Source organism: Sapajus apella, unplaced genomic scaffold (assembly GCF_009761245.1).
Source record: "Sapajus apella isolate SASKATOON/1434 unplaced genomic scaffold, GSC_monkey_1.0 scaffold35, whole genome shotgun sequence".
NCBI classification, from domain to species: Eukaryota; Metazoa; Chordata; class Mammalia; order Primates; family Cebidae; genus Sapajus; species Sapajus apella.
The window spans coordinates 18974966-18992631 of record NW_022436975.1 but is presented as its reverse complement, the minus strand read 5'-3'; the positions used below and the strand labels follow the sequence as shown (position 1 = coordinate 18992631).

The 17666-nt window shown below is 37.5% G+C and overlaps 1 protein-coding gene and 1 long non-coding RNA gene across 2 annotated transcripts in view; one reads left to right on the top strand and one right to left on the bottom strand.

Annotated features, from left to right (window-relative positions):
- Positions 1-17666, bottom strand: part of PREX2 (phosphatidylinositol-3,4,5-trisphosphate dependent Rac exchange factor 2) — a 286647-nt gene that overhangs the window by 62903 nt on the left and 206078 nt on the right. The window contains exon 35 of the mRNA XM_032296288.1: positions 10929-11043. Coding sequence (XP_032152179.1) covers positions 10929-11043 — 115 coding nt within the window. The remainder of the gene's footprint in view (positions 1-10928; positions 11044-17666) is intronic.
- Positions 64-6546, top strand: LOC116563596. The gene is made up of 3 exons (XR_004274476.1): positions 64-232; positions 2942-3259; positions 5250-6546. It is a non-coding gene; the product is annotated as an uncharacterized LOC116563596 (long non-coding RNA).

Sequence of the window (17666 nt, the reverse complement as noted above, 5' to 3'; positions counted from 1 at the left end):
TAGGGAAGGAACGGTGGTTTCACCTTGCCTTCTTCTGAGAATAGAACACTGGTTTGTATGAACCATCTTTACCCAAATGTGAAACCACCCTGCCCAAAAAGGAAGGCCACACAGAGGAAAGAAATGCCAACAGATGGAGAGAGAAACGGTATCTTGAGGACCTGTGACCCTCCTGGAGAGAGCCATGCCTGAAGTGGCCACAGCCCCTGGATATCTCTGTTACATAAGCCAAGTCAGTATTTTGCTTATGCTAGTTTGAGTTTGGTTTCTGAAACTTATAATCTAAAGAATGCTTTTTTTTTTTTTTAACTTTCTGCAGAGCAGTTAAGTGCTGAAATGAAGAAGGCTAAGACAGTGATAGTTTGTTGTAAGGTTAAGTGAAAAAAAAAGTCATTTTCTGAGGTCTAATTAGTAAGTAAACAAATTACTTTCCAGAATGAAATGGTTTAAAGTGAAAATGTGAAAAAGGCGTTAGGTTATTAAGGAGAGACTGACACCTTGGGGTTACTTTTTAACACAGGCAGTAAGATCCCCGTGAATAAATGGTCAGTGTGGGCTTGTGGCCTGGAAAACCAAGAGCAGATTGCCCAAAAGCAATTTAGGAGCATTTGTGACACAGATTAACAGGAAAAATAAAGAAATTAACACCTTATCCAAGAAGGAAGCAAAATGAGAAGCCATTATTGAAAGGCAAAAGGAAGATAATTGTCTTCTTGTGCAAAGAAAATCTAACACACAACAAGGAGGATATACAGCAGGTAATTCTGACAATGGCACCTAATTTGTTTTGAGGAGTTTGTACATTTAAAAATGCTTTCTCCAAGAAAGAGACATTAAAATGTTTTCTTATGAGAACAAGGTATCATGTAATTAATGCTCATGCTATTATCTTAATAAAACATCATTATTAAACATCTTGTCAGCTAGCTGTTTTATATGAGTATATGTTACATTGCTGTTTTTTAATACAAGATCCACAGGAGTATAAACGGCACGTCATCTTCCCATTTCTCCCTGCTAGTTACACCTAAAAACGTTAATGCACCAAACATACATTTGTGGAGAGCTTCTTAGGCAAAATACTTTGATAAACACAATGGGTGATACCAAGATAAACATAGCCCACATCTCAAAGAGCTGATACTAGAATAAAAAGATGAGAAATCTCTACACGTAACCATGTCATTTTAGAGGAGCACCGAACGCTGTAATAATTATAAATAAAGTACATTGAAAGACTAGTAGAATGATCTGATATTCATTTAGGCCAAGGGCAATGGTTCTGAAATTTGAATGTGCATAAGAATCATCCACCAAGTTTATTAACACAAAGGCTGCTGTGCCCACCTAAGAGCTTTTAGCAAGTCTGTAGATGCTACAGATGCTCCTGGTCTCGGGATCATATTTTGAGAACTACTGAACTAGGGGATTGGTTTTCAATTTGTGGTGCACAGTAGAATCTCCTAAGAGGCTTTTTAAAAAACTAGTGTCCAGGTTTTATTCCAGTCCAATAATAAAAGGAAAATATTTTACAAAGGGGACGATACTAGAACTGGACATTGATTTATAGCAAGAGTAGTTTTATAAACAGTTGGAGGCAGATGCTAAGTGAGAGGTGAAAAGTCATGGAAGAGGTCAAGTACAGCACATGATTAAAAATGAGGGCTGGGCGCGGTGGCTCAGACCTGTAATCCCAGCACTTTGGGAGGCCAAAGTGGGCAGATCATCTGAGGTCAGGAGTTTAAGACCAGCTGGGCCAACATGGTGAAACCCCATCTCTACCAAAAAATGCAAAAGTTATCTGAGCATGGTGGCACACCTGTGGTAGCACTACTGGGGAGGCTGAGACAGGAGAATCACTTGAACCTGGGAGGCAGAGGTTGCAGTGAGCCAAGAATGCTCCACTGCACTCCAGCCTGGGTGACAGAGTGAGACTCCGTCTTCAAAAAAGTGGAAAACACAGCATTGCTGATCCATCTGATGCATCCATAGACAGTAGACAAAAGCAATCTTGGGCCAAGTCATGAAAGACCCCAACTGCCATGCTAAACAGTTTGTGACTTTTTTAGGGGGTGAGAATAAGACATCACTAAAGTGCTTTGAGCAGGACAGTGACACAGTGCGAATTGTGGCTTAAAATTATTATCTGAAAGCAAAATCCTGAGCAAATTAAAACAACTCTGGTTCTCCTCAACAAAGATATAAAATTGCTACAGCAATGTTGTAGACCCATTTTTTTTAAATTGGAGTCAAGAGTTATATTCTCTTGTATTCTCAGAACTTGTAGCTCATAGAGAGCTACAAGTTCTCTACAAATGCTTTAATTTTGTGTTTTAAGACATAAAATAAATTTTTAATTTTAATATTTTCTCTGTCACCAGGCTGGAGTGCAGTGCTGTATGATCACAGTTCACTGCAGACTTGACCTCCACAGCTCAAGCCATCTACCCACCTCAGTCTCTGAGATAACTGGAGTCATAAGCACATGCCATCACACCTGGCTAATTAAAAAAATAAAATTGTAGAGACAGGGTATCCCTATGTTGCCCAACCTGGTCTTGAACTCCTGGGCTCAAGTCATCCTTCTACCTCAGCCTCTCAAAGTGCTGAAATTGTAGGCATAAGTTACTGCACCCAGCCAAAGAAGAATATATTTTGTCAGGTATCAAAGCAAAATTTGAGATGACAATTGTCAATTGAAAGATTTTTGCAAGATTGGACTTAAACTTATTAAATCAGTGTTTCTTAGTCAGTGGACATGCTTTTTAAGGAGTCAAGATTAATTCCTTGTGCCTCTTTCTTTCCTTTAAAAATCCACTCCTAACTGCTGCTAATCAAAGCGTGTATTAGGGCAACTTGAATCTATGCTCCTAGGTTGCAATCCTCAAGTTTGGCCCAAATAAACTCTCTACTTAATTTTGCTTTTGCTTCTTCCTTTTAGGTCAACATATCTGGCATAACTTGGCAGGGTTCAGAGAGACTACTCCGGCCACCTGGTGTTTTTCTCTGAAAGCAGGGCTTGATACCAGCACAAGCATTCCATCTTCAGGAGTTCTATTGGGAGTTTCAGGTGAGTTCACCTGAATTCAGACCTCCCAGCTTTTGGTCAAAGGTCTACACTTTATTTGAGCTGTTTCTCAAAACCTCTCTCTTTCCTTTATGAGTGAGGGCTTCAGTCTCTGTCTTTGGACAGACGATTCAGGCAAAGAGCTCTGCAGAGAACTTCCTCCTTCAGCCTGTCTCAGGACCAGGGCCTCAGGTCAAAGTTTTCCTGCCCCTGTCTACAGCAGAGGTTTGGGTAAGGATTGCCAATTAGGCACCAGTGGTCTGGTTTTACACAGCATGCCTAAAAATAATTGCAGATACTTTCCTATTTTTGAAATTTGGGGCTTAATTTTTCTTTTTCTTTTCCTTCTTTTTCTTTTTTCTTTTTTTTGAGATGGAGTCTCCCTCTGTAGCCCAAGCTGGAGTGCAGTGGCACGGATATTGCCTCACTGCAACCTCCTCCTCTTGGGTCCCAGTTCAAGCAATTCTCCTGCCTCAGCTTCCCAAGAGGCTGGGATTACAAGAATATGCCATCATGTCTAGCTAATTTTTGTATTTTTAGTAGAGACAGAGTTTCATAATGTTGGCCAGGCTGGTATTGAACGTCTAACCTCATGATCCACCTGCCTCAGCCTCCCAAAGTGCTGAGATTACAGGCATGAGCCACTGTGCCTGGCCTGGGCATCATTTTTCATCTGTAACCAACTCTTATTAAACATCAGCTGAATTTATATATAACACGATGGACATCCTCTATTAAATATCTAGGAATGTGGATCCACCTAACCTGGAATTGTCAAAAAATAAACCTCTCCAAAACTGGGGATCTTTTGAAATACCTAAAAGAATTTATTTATGTGCACAATTAGAAAAAGCTGGTTTTGGAAGCAGACAATTAAATACCTACTTCCAATGGTCCTTTAAGAAAGAAAACTTCTAAAAGAAACCCTGAGACAATTGCCTCCATTCAGGAGGTAAACGGAACATACCCATCACCAGCACCAGAGGGTATTCCCCAGGTGTTTGGCTCCCTCCCTGAAACTCCTATTGAGGCATAGTGACTCCAGTCCTGGAGTCTCTATGAGCTCCTTCTGGTTCTGGGGGATGCCTGGTTCTCAAACTATTCTATGCTAACTGAAAAACCCATCATGAAGACACCGAGGGGATAGGGGTAAAAAAAAGAGAGAAATTTAAGTAAATAAATAAATGAATAAAAAGACCACCCAATGAACAAGATGTGTCTCCAAAATACACCTTTGTTGCCTAGCTGACAATTGCTTCGGTCAATATAACAGTTAATTAAAAGACTAATGGTCTAAAACGGGGAAATGAATTAAATTAAAACTACTGAGATTATAAACATGTAGATATAACCATTTTTTTAAAAACAAGATTATTGATGCTGATGTTGAAATGTTAACATCCGAGGAATGAGCTGAGCAGCGCTCCTGCTGAGATTAGATCCGAATCAAGTTAAAATCCTCTAATGTTCAAATGGCCTGCTTTGAATATCCTGCAAGATTTATTTAAAAAAAAAAATAATACCTTGCAAGATTTACAAAAAAGAAAAAGAAAAAAACCCTCCACTCTGTGGTCTAGTGGCTATGATTTTATGCTCTTACCACCAAGGCCTAGGTTTGATTCCTGATTAGGGAACCAGCTTCTTTTGGTTTGGTATTTTTGTGACTTTTGACTTTGCCACTTGGGAGAGTGCCTTTGGTTAAAAAGAAAAAAAAGATTCAAAAGATTCATCAGCTGTTTGTCTTGGCTATAATCTGAAAATTTTAAAAATTATTAAAATATATTTTTAGTTTATGTTATATATAAATAATATATTATAAATATATAAATTCATATATTTAAATATGTTTTTAAAGGGCTCTACTATGGTCAGAAGTCAGCTTGACTAAAGCTGATATTTAAGTACACACACAAAAACACATTATAAACATATATATTAATATATTTACATATGTGTGTGTGTGTATATATGTACATATACATTTCATACATATTATGCCCTTTCTGCTTTTTTCTCTTTGGATCCTGCTTTGGGGAAGATTAGCTTCCTGTGGATGGAAACCCTTCATTAATTATCTGCTTGTCTCCTCTGTTCACTTCCTTTCTTAAAAACTGTTCTCTTACTTACTTCTATTCCTCCTGACTCCTTTTTCCTTTTTGCCATCTTCAGTACCACATAAAAGGATCTGGGAGAGACATCTAATGACTCAGACTGTTTGAGAAACACAGAAAACAGTGCCACTGACCCCTTCTGGGGGTCATCTGTCTTGCTGTGAAGTCTAGAAAGTCACAGATTCCTCTGAGACCTCATACTCTACCATCTTTTGTGCTGTGTTACCTGATTTTGTTGGCTTTCCGGAGTACCAGAGATTACTTGGTACTGAGAGAGAACTTGACCTTGGTATATGTGATAACTGGTGAGTCACTGGCAGAGCTACGGTTTTGGAGGTGGCTGAGGGCTATTGTTTACAGTAAATGGTTATTGCTACAGGACAGTACTCATTTCCCTGGCAGTATAGATGAGACAGGTAAGGTTTAAACCTTAGAGAAATGTCTTTGTAGCACAGGGTACTGTAGAAGCATTGCTTGGCCGGGTTCCATGGTGTTTCCCTTTTTTTGTGAGGGGAGATTCCAGGATTCAATATAAAAGTAGAATGCTTGATTTAAAAAAATCTAAATGCTCTGTCTTCCAACTGTGCTGGCTTTTCACATATTTAAATTATTCAACTTTAAAAACTGCAAATGCTTTTTTGTCCCTGTTCCTTAATGGGCTCCAGTTTGAGTTCAGTTATCCACTTGGAAAACAGACATTAAATTAAAAGCTACCTATCTAAATGAAATTGGCCTCCTTATGAAATTCTATGGTAAATTCCTATGATTTTGTGTTACCTTGAAATTCATTTTTAACCTTCCCCTAATATACCCAAATTCCTTCTTTAAAAATATTAAATTCTGTATCTGTGATTTGAGATGTAAATTTGCTACCCTATTTCTCTAAACTTCAGTAAGGGCTTCAGCCATGTGAAACAGATAAACTTTAACATTTTCCATTTACAAAGGCACAACTGTCCATTTAAACTAGAGAGTTTTACCTGATTCATGGGAAAGGTTCTAAAACTGAAGTTATAAGATCTCTATGATTGCCTGCATTTTTTGTATACATGTGTACACGTCTTTTCGTATGTTGTCTATGACACCAAATTGACTTGTAAATATGTGTTCTCATAAATTAAATAACTAGACCAAATGCTTTTTAAATTCAGATGATTTTAGTAATCTTTGGTAAATAAAAATAGTTTTAAAATTGTTGGTAAAATAAAATAGAAACAGCTTCATAATTTAATTAGGAAATTTTTGTCTGTTGGTCACTCAAGTTTATACTATCTCTGCTAGATGTTTTAAGGTCATAAACCTGTAATTCGTATGATATTTTAAAATATTTGCTTAATTTGTGAGCTTATGTCTTTGGATTTGAGCGTTTAGATCTGGGATCTGGAGAGAGTATCTGTTTCATAGTTTCAGAATTCTTTTGAGTAATTTAAAAATCTTAGGATTATGTTATGTTAAATTAATTAATAGCTAATCATAAAATGTCTAAGTCATTTCTAAGTAAGTTAAAATACTGAAACATTAATCATTAAACATAAATGTATGTTTATATACTTTAACATCATATTTTTATATAGCATAGTAAAGCTGAATATATTTAGATCTGTTAGTAAACAGAAAATTTAGAAAACCTCTTTCTAAAAAATTATAAAATGGTTTTCATAAAATACTAGTATAAAATAGTTCAAAATTATTTGCTTCCTAGGTTTTTCACTGAAAATTAGTTACAAGGTTAAAACTGTGATATGGTTTGGCTGTGTCCCAACCCGAATTTTGAATTGTAGCTCCCATAATTCCCATGTGTTGTGGGAGGGACCTGGTGGGAGGTAATTGATTTATGAGGGTGAGTCTTTCCCATGCTGTCCTCATGATACTGAATAAGTCTCAAGAGATCTGATGGTTTTCTAAATGGGAGTTCCCCTGCACATGCTCTCTCCTGTCTGCTGCCATGGAAGATGTGATTTGCTCCTCCTTGATTTCTACCATGATTGTGAGGCCTCCCCAGCCATGTGGAACTGTGAGTCAATTAAACCTCATTCCTTTATAATTACCCAGTCCTAGGTATGTCTTTATTAGCAGCATGAGAACAAACTAGTATAGCAAATTAGTACCAGGAGTGGGGCTATACCCTGCAAACCCACAGAGGCAGAGCTGCTCAAGGCCATGGGAACCTATCTCTTGCATCAGCATGCCTTGCATGTGAGACATGAAGTAAAAGGAGACCATTTTGGGACTCTAATGTTTAATGACTGCCTTGTTGGATTTCAGACTTGCATGGGGCCTGTAGCCTTTTTGTTTTGGACAATTTATCCCATTTGGAATGGGTGTATTTACCCAATGCCTGTACCCCCATTGTATCTGGGAAGTAACTAAACTGCTTTTGATTTTACAGGCTTATAGGTGGAAAGGACTTGCTTGGTATTAAATGAGACTTTAAACTGTGGACTTTTGAGTTAATGCCGAAATTAGTTAAGACTTTAAGGGACAGTTGGGAAGGCATGATTAGTTTTGAAATGTGAGGAGATGAGAGTTGGAAGGGGCCAGGGGCAGAATGACATGGTTTGGCTGTGTCCCCACCCAAATCTCCAACTGTAGCTCCCATAATTCCCATGCATCATGGGAGGGATCTGGTGGGAGGTAACTTAATTATGGGAGCAGGTCTTACTCACGCTGTTCTCAGGGCAATGAATAAGTCTCAAGAGATCTGATGGTTTTATAAATGGGGGTTCCCCTGCACATGCTCTCTCTCTTGCCTGCTGCCATGAAATATGTGACTTGCTCCTTCTTGCTTTCCGCCATGATTATGAGGCTTCCTCAGCCATGTGGACCTGTGAGTCAATTAAACCTCCATCCTTTATAATTACCCAGTCTTTGGTATGTCTTTATTAGCAGCATGAGAACAAACTAATACAAACTTTACTCAGTATGTATAACTAAAACTACCAGATATTAGAGAAAAATGTCTATATGCAGAACATATAATGAAAGTAAAATGTAAAGAAAGTTGAAAAGACAGAGTAATTTTTCTTTTACATGAAAGAGAACTTTATATGGTCCTGATAATGGGGAAAGGAAAGGAAATTTTTGTTCTATGGTAAAATGTAGGATACAATTGATGTTTTAAGTAAGTTGTAGAAGGTTTGTAGAAGATGGATCTTGTGAAAGAAATTTTGTGTGTGATCAGGTTGGCTAAAATTAAAAGGGGATTATTGAGTTTTTGTAAAAACTTAATATTAATATTAAAAGCATACTGATGCAGGGTCAGGATCTGAGGCCCGCTGTTTGAATAACAAGGTTTTAACTAATAGAAAATTTTAAAAGGTGATGAAAGGTTTCTGAAAATCTTATCTTGTTTGGTCAAAGCTGATTAAGATTGGATGAACTTGTTTATAAGGTTTTATTAAAACAATTTTACCATTAATAATATACTGATGCAAAGACAGAAGTTGGTATTCTATTATTCAAATTAAGTACTCTTAATTTCTAGCAATATAGTTGTTTGTACAAATTCAACAAAAATCTGTATTCTTTCTTTAAGACACATAATTAGATATACTGGTTCTTTTACCAAAACTTTGACTGAAATGGCTTCATTTCAGATACAATCAGACTGCTTTGAGGAATTGATGTAGACTTTATAGAGCCAATAAAAAAACCCTTGGAAAGACTGGTCTGGTACCTTCTCTGCATAGTTCCTTTATAAAGTTTCTGTCCTCATGGTAACTAAAGAATGTCACTTTCTGACAGGCCCAGGAACCTCAAGTTATTTTGGGATCTCAAGAAGAGCAGGTGACTCATTTTATACAAGTACTGCAGACGGTCTGATGGCAAATCCTTGGATTGGTTGGCCTTGGGGGCTTTTAAAAGTTGAATCTGAGGTTCTTATGGAAGTCCCAGTAAAGCTAACTTAAAAGAAATTAGGCCATTCACTGTTCTTTTGCACTTCCCGCAAATAAGCAGGCAAAGTAACATAACACTAAAACTCATTTTGCAAGTAAATTGGTTCAACTAAGATTTATCTTTGGTAAAAATGGAGAACTGGATAAAGAAAAAGTGTTTCAGAAAAAAAAAAAAAAAAAAACTATAGTATGCCTGTTACTAGATTCTAGTCTTGTCCATTGTTTTTGAGCTTTATTATTTGCCTATAATTTGGATTAAATATTGAATTACTTCCTGGCTACAAGTATCTAAAGAAGAACCTAGATTTAATTTTCGTCATGATGTTTTTAGTTGACTCCCTAATGGAATAGGTTTATTTTTGTTGTTGTTTTGGCATTTAAATTTTATTTTTAGTTATAATCCTTACATAGATTATATTTCCACTATCTATTGTTGTTTTCCTTCTTCTGAGGAAACTAAATTGATGATATTCTGAATCTAGGTAGGATTCAACAAGCAACAGCAACCATAAATCAATAACATTGACAGAACTACTTGGGAATGAACCTTCCTAATGATGGACACCTTGATACTAAAATTTTAATCATCAATGCTATCAAGAAGAATGATTTTTGATCAAAAGGGGGAAATGAGAAAACAAAATAACTTTTATCTGATGAATGCAAGTTATTTTAATTAACTGGCCTGGAGAGACATTATAATAAGACAGCAATCACATCCCTCTACTCCTTTTGAGCTATTTATTTATCTTTTGTAACTGCCTGCTACCACCGTAAGTAGTTATAACGTATCCTAATGATGTCACACTGAACACTATAACCCACACCCTAGAGCTTAGCAATGGATAGCCAATGTTATTTGTCAATGTTCTTTCTGTAAATCAATAAGAATGCCTGACAAACAACTTTGTATCAGCTCACTCCTTGTCTCCCATTTTTCACTTAAAAAATCTATTTGTAATTGCTGTTAATTGGAGTGAACATTCAGGGCAATTTGCGTCTATGCTCCTAGGTTGCAATTCTCAAGCTTGGCCCAAATAAACTCTCTACTTACATTAACTTTGCCTCAGGTTCTTCCTTTAAGTTGACAGGATAAAAAATTTAAAATGTCAAAATAGTATTTTTTATTTATTAAGGCTAAAGCTAGAACAAAATTATCTTTTACAATTAAAAATAAAACCCTTAATTTGTTAATTTTTTAAAAGTGATCTGTCAACAGGATAATTCATAAGAAGATATATATAGACTAATAATTTGTTGACAAATAAAACTTTTGAATTATAATACATTTTCCCTTCACTTCCTGTGGTTAATTTTTCCTGTCATTTATCATTGTACCAGTAATACTATTTTTTGGAGGAAAAAGACAGTAAAATGCAAGCATTAAGGGATGCATTAAAAGTAAATATTATTCCAATACCAAGTACATGATAAATCATATATTCCATGCTGAACACATATTCTTCTCCCTGTATGGGGGCACCAGCTGTTTAATGGTACACAGAGAAATATATTTTACTCTTAATCCACTCAATCGCATAGGGATACCACTATAACATATGTCAGTGATTTTCTTTCTTGGAAATGGTCTTCTATATATTTAACTCCTTCTCTTTATCTTTTCAAAAATTTTAAAACTTGCCTAAAAATTTTCAAAACACTTTCACTTAATTATTTTTATTTGGAAAAAGCATAGCAGATGAAAATATTTAAAACATTAAATCCTAAATACAAGAACTTTATATCAAAAGAAATGTCATTAATAATCTAATAAAATGAATAACATAAAAAATCCTATTAATATATTTTCTATCAAAATATAGACATTTATTTTTTTTAATTGGAATGAAATACCTGAGCTTCTGGTTGTACTGCTTGACCTTCTCCAGTGAGGCTGCATTTATCTGAGCTTGAAATTCTTCCACAGAAACACTGTCTCTATAATAATATCCTTCCATGCTCTCCAGTGCTGTCGAAACAAGTAAACATACTTTGCAATTTCTCCACATGTAGTATAATTTTATTGATTATTAGTAAATTTAGCAAAGAGGACCAATTCTCAACATATATGCAAAAGAACTATATTAGGTCCAAAAATGAATGAAAACTGTTCTGCTGTCAAAATAAATATCAAACATTTGGCGATTTTTCTGTCCAGTGGGGCAAAAAAAATTCTGGTTTAACTGTCCTCTATTTTTAAAACATTTTGTATATGTTGCAGGAGACCAAAATATGCCTTTCCAAAATATAACTGTCGGAGACCAGAATATACCACCCCAAAATATTCCTCCTTGGCATAAGGATTATTTTGATCTGGTTATTTTGAGAAGCTGCACACAGACACAGGAGAAACTCTGAAACCAGAGTAGAAGTTTCCCTTTAATAAAGAAAATTTACATCTATGAAGGAAGTCTCCACTTGTAAGAGTGTCCCGCTCTCTGTACTAGGAAGAGAAGGAAGATGATCACAGAGGGTCTTACCTGCACAACAAATCTTTCCTTTATTTGATGGTGGTTTCCTGGTCACCTCCTTGTAACTGGGCCTTCCCTAGACCCTTTTTTTCTGTTTCAGTAGAACCATGGCATTTACGCCTAAGTTCAAAGCTATCTCTCTCAGATTTAGTCACTTTTCTTTAGGTATCACTCATGTATACATGAGGTATATATGTTATTAAACTTCTGTTTGTTTTTCTCTTGTTAACTTGTCTTTTGTTATGGGGGTCCATCCCAACTAAGAACTATGAAACATATAGAGAAAGTTATTTTTCCTCCTCTACAACATTCTTTGTGAAGCTAAACTCATACTTCCTATGTATTTTATATTTATACACACATATCTATAATATATGACACTTATGTACATATTTGGAACATATAGATGACAGGCAGAACTGTACGTTATCATATGTCAGAGGCCAGGAATGGTGGCTCATGCCTGTAATTCCAGCACTTTGAGAGCCAGGCAGGAGGATTATTTAAGGTCACAAGTTCAGAACTAGCCTAGGCAACATAGCAAGACCCTGTCTCTAAAAAAAAAAAAAAATTAATTAGCCTGGCATAGTGGCATGCACCTGTAGTTCTAGTTACTCAGGAGGATGAGGTGGGAAGATAACTTGAGCCCAGGACCTCAAGGTTGCAGTTAAGCAGGATCATGCCACTGGACTCCAGTCTGGGGAACAGAGTAAGACTCTGTCTCTTAAAACAACGTAACAACAAAAACATGTCACAGTAAAAAAATAGAAATGTTCAATCCCCATGTATATTCACATTCTTAATTGTAAATAACAAACAACCTTAATTAAGAAATATTAATGTAATAAATAAAAAGTATAAAATGAAATCTTAGAAAATCACCTCTACTCAAATTGTCAGTTAATTTAGTTATAACATCTCACTAATTTTAAATGTATTTTGAATAGCATATACATTTTTTAATAACATTTTTGATTATTTCTTTTTCCTTTAACTTTTGTGAGGTATGATTTAAAAATTTTTGGAGAGGAAATAAATCACAGGAAAGTGGCCTAGAAATACAAGATTTCCTGTGGAAAGGTTGCCAGTAACAGGAATGGCATGGATCCAAGTTGGAAATGTAAATTATTTTCCCTTGAAATGCATTACTACTTATGAGCCTCAATTTTCAATACATGATTTCAAAATTGATTAAACAATCTCCTTTCAAGACTGCTAAATGCACTAGTTTCTAAACTAAATCATGAGGTTTCTTCAAAGTGAAAGAAACTATCACCATTTTGAGGGGGAAAAATAGGAAAGTGACTGCTAATTTTAGCTGTGCTATAGTTTTATTAAACTAGTCAGAATTCTAGAACACTGAAGAAAATAATAAGATTTTAAAGATCATTGTTAAATTTGAAGATTTTTTAACATGGAAAATTAAAAAATTGGTTTATAATTGAGAAAAGTAATTGTGGAAGATTAGGGAGAAAACATACTACATTTATTTCAGTACAGAAAATCAAATCTGTGTGCTGGCTTTACAGATTTTTAACTTGTTTATTTCTTATGGCTTCTGGGAAGGAGCCTAGGAAACTTTACCCTTAAAATATGGCACTCTGGTATACTGATTACTTTAAATTAAAGGCTTCTGTAAGTCAGCAGATATTGGATGAGGCTTTTCTCTGATATGCCCTATCCACCTTAAGACTATCCCTGTAAAAGAGAACACAATTATTTTCCCTACCCTCCATGGAGATCTCACTATCTATCCTACAAAAGAAGACTTTGGAATGTAACCCACCTAGAAGGACTTTTCCCACAAGATAATATCTATTTCTCCAGCTCATTCAAATTCCAAGACAATCACTAACAAGTTAATTTCTGTCTCATGTCTCTATTCATTCTCCCTAATAAATATTTTACTACCTCCTACATTCCCTATCTCCCCCATCACCTATGAAGAAGGATCTATAAGTATCTGGACCTCACTGGGTTGTTGAGTAATCACTCTCCCATGACTTTGCACTGTGCACATTAAGTAAATTTTGTGTACTTTGTTTCCTTATTAATCTGCCTATTGCAAGTTCATTTTCAGCAAACCTTCAAAGGGAAAAGGGCAGGTTTTCTCTCTTAGGGCCTATATCTTCATTAATTAGAATAGTTGTAACTGGCTCAACAAGCTTCTGGTGCTGAATACACACAGGAAATAAAAGACTCTCTCCCTGATAAAATAATCCTTAAATATGTGCCACATTCACAAGTTGCTATTCATAAAAGGTAAACATCCCGGGAGGATTCAGTCTATCAACAGTCATACTTCAATATAAATTATTCTTACTAGTTGGAAGGTTGATGAAAGCCCTTGCATTAGAGTAAAACTCCAGTTTCTGCTGTGTGACTTTGGTCAAGTTAATTAACATCTCAGATTCTCAGGTTCTGTATTTTTGATGTGCAAAATAAATGCACCTTCTAATTATGGTTAATAAGAAATAATTTAATTAAATAGTAGTATTAAGACAGCCTGTGAGTATTCTTACTTACTGAATGTGTTTTATTTACTAGGCAACATGCCAAATGCTCTACAGGTATTACTTAATTCAATTTCGTTGAGATACAGAGTATAAAGAGTGTGCTTAGCCAAACACAAAGTTTGGGGGGGACTAAGAGAAAGGTCCATGCAAAAACACTTTGGTTTGTGACTTAAGACCAGAAAGACTGGAAGGAGAACAGTGAGAAAGGACAGCAGTGGAACTGTGAGGAAAGGGAGTTTGGAGGAAACTACATGGGAACTAATTTTTATAAAGATCTTGATGGTTCAACTTTGGCCAGAAAGGCCAGTCCTGTCCCAAGTTTTGTCCCAATATGAGAACCGTTATATAAACATAATCTCATATTTTAATGAATACTTCTACAATCTCATATATTTCAATTTTCATTACATTTTTGACAGTATCATTCCAAATTAACAAAGCAGTTAAAATTCACAACCACATAAAATTTTTTAAAAATTGGAAAAGTGCCTAACAATTTTGCCAAGAGTCTTAGTAAGAAATATGTGTCACATGTATAGGGTGGTGGGGAATGCACAAAAAAGATGAGAAGATGAGTTCTATATTTAAAAACTAACATCTGAATGACAGAGAAGAGGCAAGACAACAACACTCCCTATTTTAGCTAAATAGCTTGTTTATTTATCATTATTAAAAAAAACCCAGAAGGAAGGATCCAAGATGGCTGATTAGGAACAGCTCAGGATTGCAGCTCCCAGTGTAAGCACAGAGGGTGAGTGGATGCCGCATTTTTATTGCCCACAGACTAGGAAATTCCCAGGCGGAGAAGCTCTACAGGTCACCAGTGCGGCTGTTTTGGCCAGCGCGGCCATGCCGGCCAGCGCTGCTTTTTTGCCCTACGCGGCTGCTTTGTCGGCGCCCTGAGCAGCAGTTCTCCATACAAAATACCCCGGTTCGGGTGCCCTTTTGGCTGGCAACTGGAGCCACGGGAAGTTGCCTGTTCGTCTGTTTAAAACGGGGACTGAGCAGGGAACCAGGACAGTAGATTCCAGGGCAAAAAAAAAAAAAAAAAAAGCACCACAAACCTCAGTGCTGCTGTTTAAGCCAGCGCAGTGAGTGGCTGCACGGGAAAACAAACAGACCCCGGCGCCTCTTCAACAGGCGACTGGAACACAAACTTAAAAAAGGCTCTGAGGCAGGGAGCCAGGCGATCAAGCTCGGCTGGTCCCACCCCCACAAAAGAACAGCAACCAGAAACTCTGGATTGAGAGTTTCACAGCAAGCACAGCTGAACCCGGGACGGTCCAGCTCTGTGGGGGAGGGGCGTCCGCCATTACCGAGGCAGCCCGCCACGACAGAGGTAGTCGGCCAATGCTGAGGCAGCCCTCCGTTGCCAAGGCAACCCGCCATTGCTGAGGCAGCCCACCGTTGCCAAGGCAACCCGCCATTGCAGAGGCAGCATGCCATTGCCAAGGCAACCCACCACAGCAGAGAGACTCCGCCTCAACAGAGGCGGGCCACTATCACCAAAGCAGTTCTATACACCCATATAAATAGGACTGCAGGGAAGTTCACTGGGCGGCTGGGTGGAGCCCACAGCAGCTCAGCAAAGCCTCTACAGGCCGACGGTGACTAGGCTTCCTCCTTGCTGGGCAGGGCAGGTCTGAAGGAGAAAAAAAAAGAAGGCAGCAGCATAACGGAAACTCATAAATAAAGCCCTAAATCCCTGGAACAGAGCACCTGGGAACAAAAAGCAGTTTATGAGTTCTGCTGCAGCAGACCTAAACGTACCTGCCCAGCAGCTCTGAACGAACAACAGAACTCACAGCTCACCATTTGAGCTCCTATAAAGAAGAGACCGTCTCCTCAAGCAGCTCCCTCACCCCTATATATCCAAAGAGACACCTCAAAAGAAGACATCAGATTGACACTAGGCGGGCATCCTTCTGGGACAAAGATAGCAGAAGAAGAAAACTGGTAACAACACTTACTGTGCAGCAGCTGCTGCAGGTGAACCCCAGGCAAGCAGGGCCTGGAGTGAACCTCAGCAGACCTACAGCAGAGGGGCCAGACTGTAAGAAGGAAAACCAAGAAACAGAAATAACCTCACTATCAACAAACAGACCGTCAATCTGAAAGATTTGAGACCCAATCTGAAAGCCAGCAACTACAAAGTCGACAGGTGGATAAATCCTTAAAGTTGGGAAGAAACCAGTGCAAAAAGGATGAAAACACCCGAAACCAGAACACCTCTCCTCCTACAAGGGATCACAACTACTCACCAGCAAGGGAACAAGGTTGGAGGGAGAACGAGTGTGATGAAATGACAGAATCAGACTTCAGAAGGTGGGTAGTAAGAAACTTCTGTGAACTTAAAGAACATGTTCTAACCAAATGCAAAGAAACTAAGAACTTTGAAAAAAGATTTGATGAAATGCTAACTAGAATGGACAAAATAGAAAGGAATATAAGTGAATTGATGGAGCTGAAAAACGCAACACGAGAACTTCGTGAAGCATGCACAAGTATCAACAGCCGAATTGACCAAGCAGAAGAAAGGATATCAGAGGTCGAAGATCAACTCAATGAAATAAAATGGGAAGGGAAGACTGGAGAAAAAAGGGTAAAAGGGAATGAACAAAATCTCCAAGAAATGTGGGATTATGTGAAAAGACCTAATCTACGTTTGATAGGCGTACCCGAATGCGACGAAGAGAATGAATCCAAGCTGGAAAATACTCTTCAGGATATTATCCAGGAAAACTTCCCCAACCTAGCAAGGCAGGCAAACATTCAAGTCCAGGAAATACAGAGAACACCACAAAGATATTCGTCAAGAAGAGCAACCCCAAGGCACCTAATCGTCAGATTCACCAGGGTTGAAATGAAGGAGAAAATACTAAGGGCAGCCAGAGAGAAAGGTCGGGTTACCCACAAAGGGAAGCCCATCAGACTCACAGCAGATCTCTCAGCAGAAACCCTACAAGCCAGAAGAGAGTGGGGGCCAATATTCAACATCCTTAAAGAAAAGAACTTTCAACCCAGAATCTCCTATCCAGCCAAACTAAGCTTCATAAGTGAAGGAAAAATAAAATCCTTTGGGAACATGCAAGTACTCAGAGATTTCATCACCACTAGGCCAGCTCTACAAGAGCTCCTGAAAGAGGCTCTACACATATAAAGAAACAACAAGTATCAGCTCAACTAAAGGGCAAAACAGCCAGCTAGCACCAAAATGGCAGTATCAAATTCACACATAACAATACTAACCCTAAATGTAAATGGACTAAATGCCCCAATCAAAAGACACAGACTGGCAAATTGGATAAAAAGACAAAACCCATTGGTGTGCTGTATCCAGGAAACCCATCTCACATGCAAGGATACACAAAGGCTCAAAATAAAGGGATGGAGGAAGATTTACCAAGCAAATGGAGAGCAAAAAAAAGCAGGAGTTGCAATTCTCATCTCAGATAAATTAGACTTTAAAGCAACAAAGATCATAAGAGACAAAGAGGGACATTACATAATGGCAAAAGGATCAATGCAACAAGAAGAGCTAACGATCCTAATATATATGCACCCAGATACATAAGGCAAGTTCTTAATGACTTACAAAGAGACTT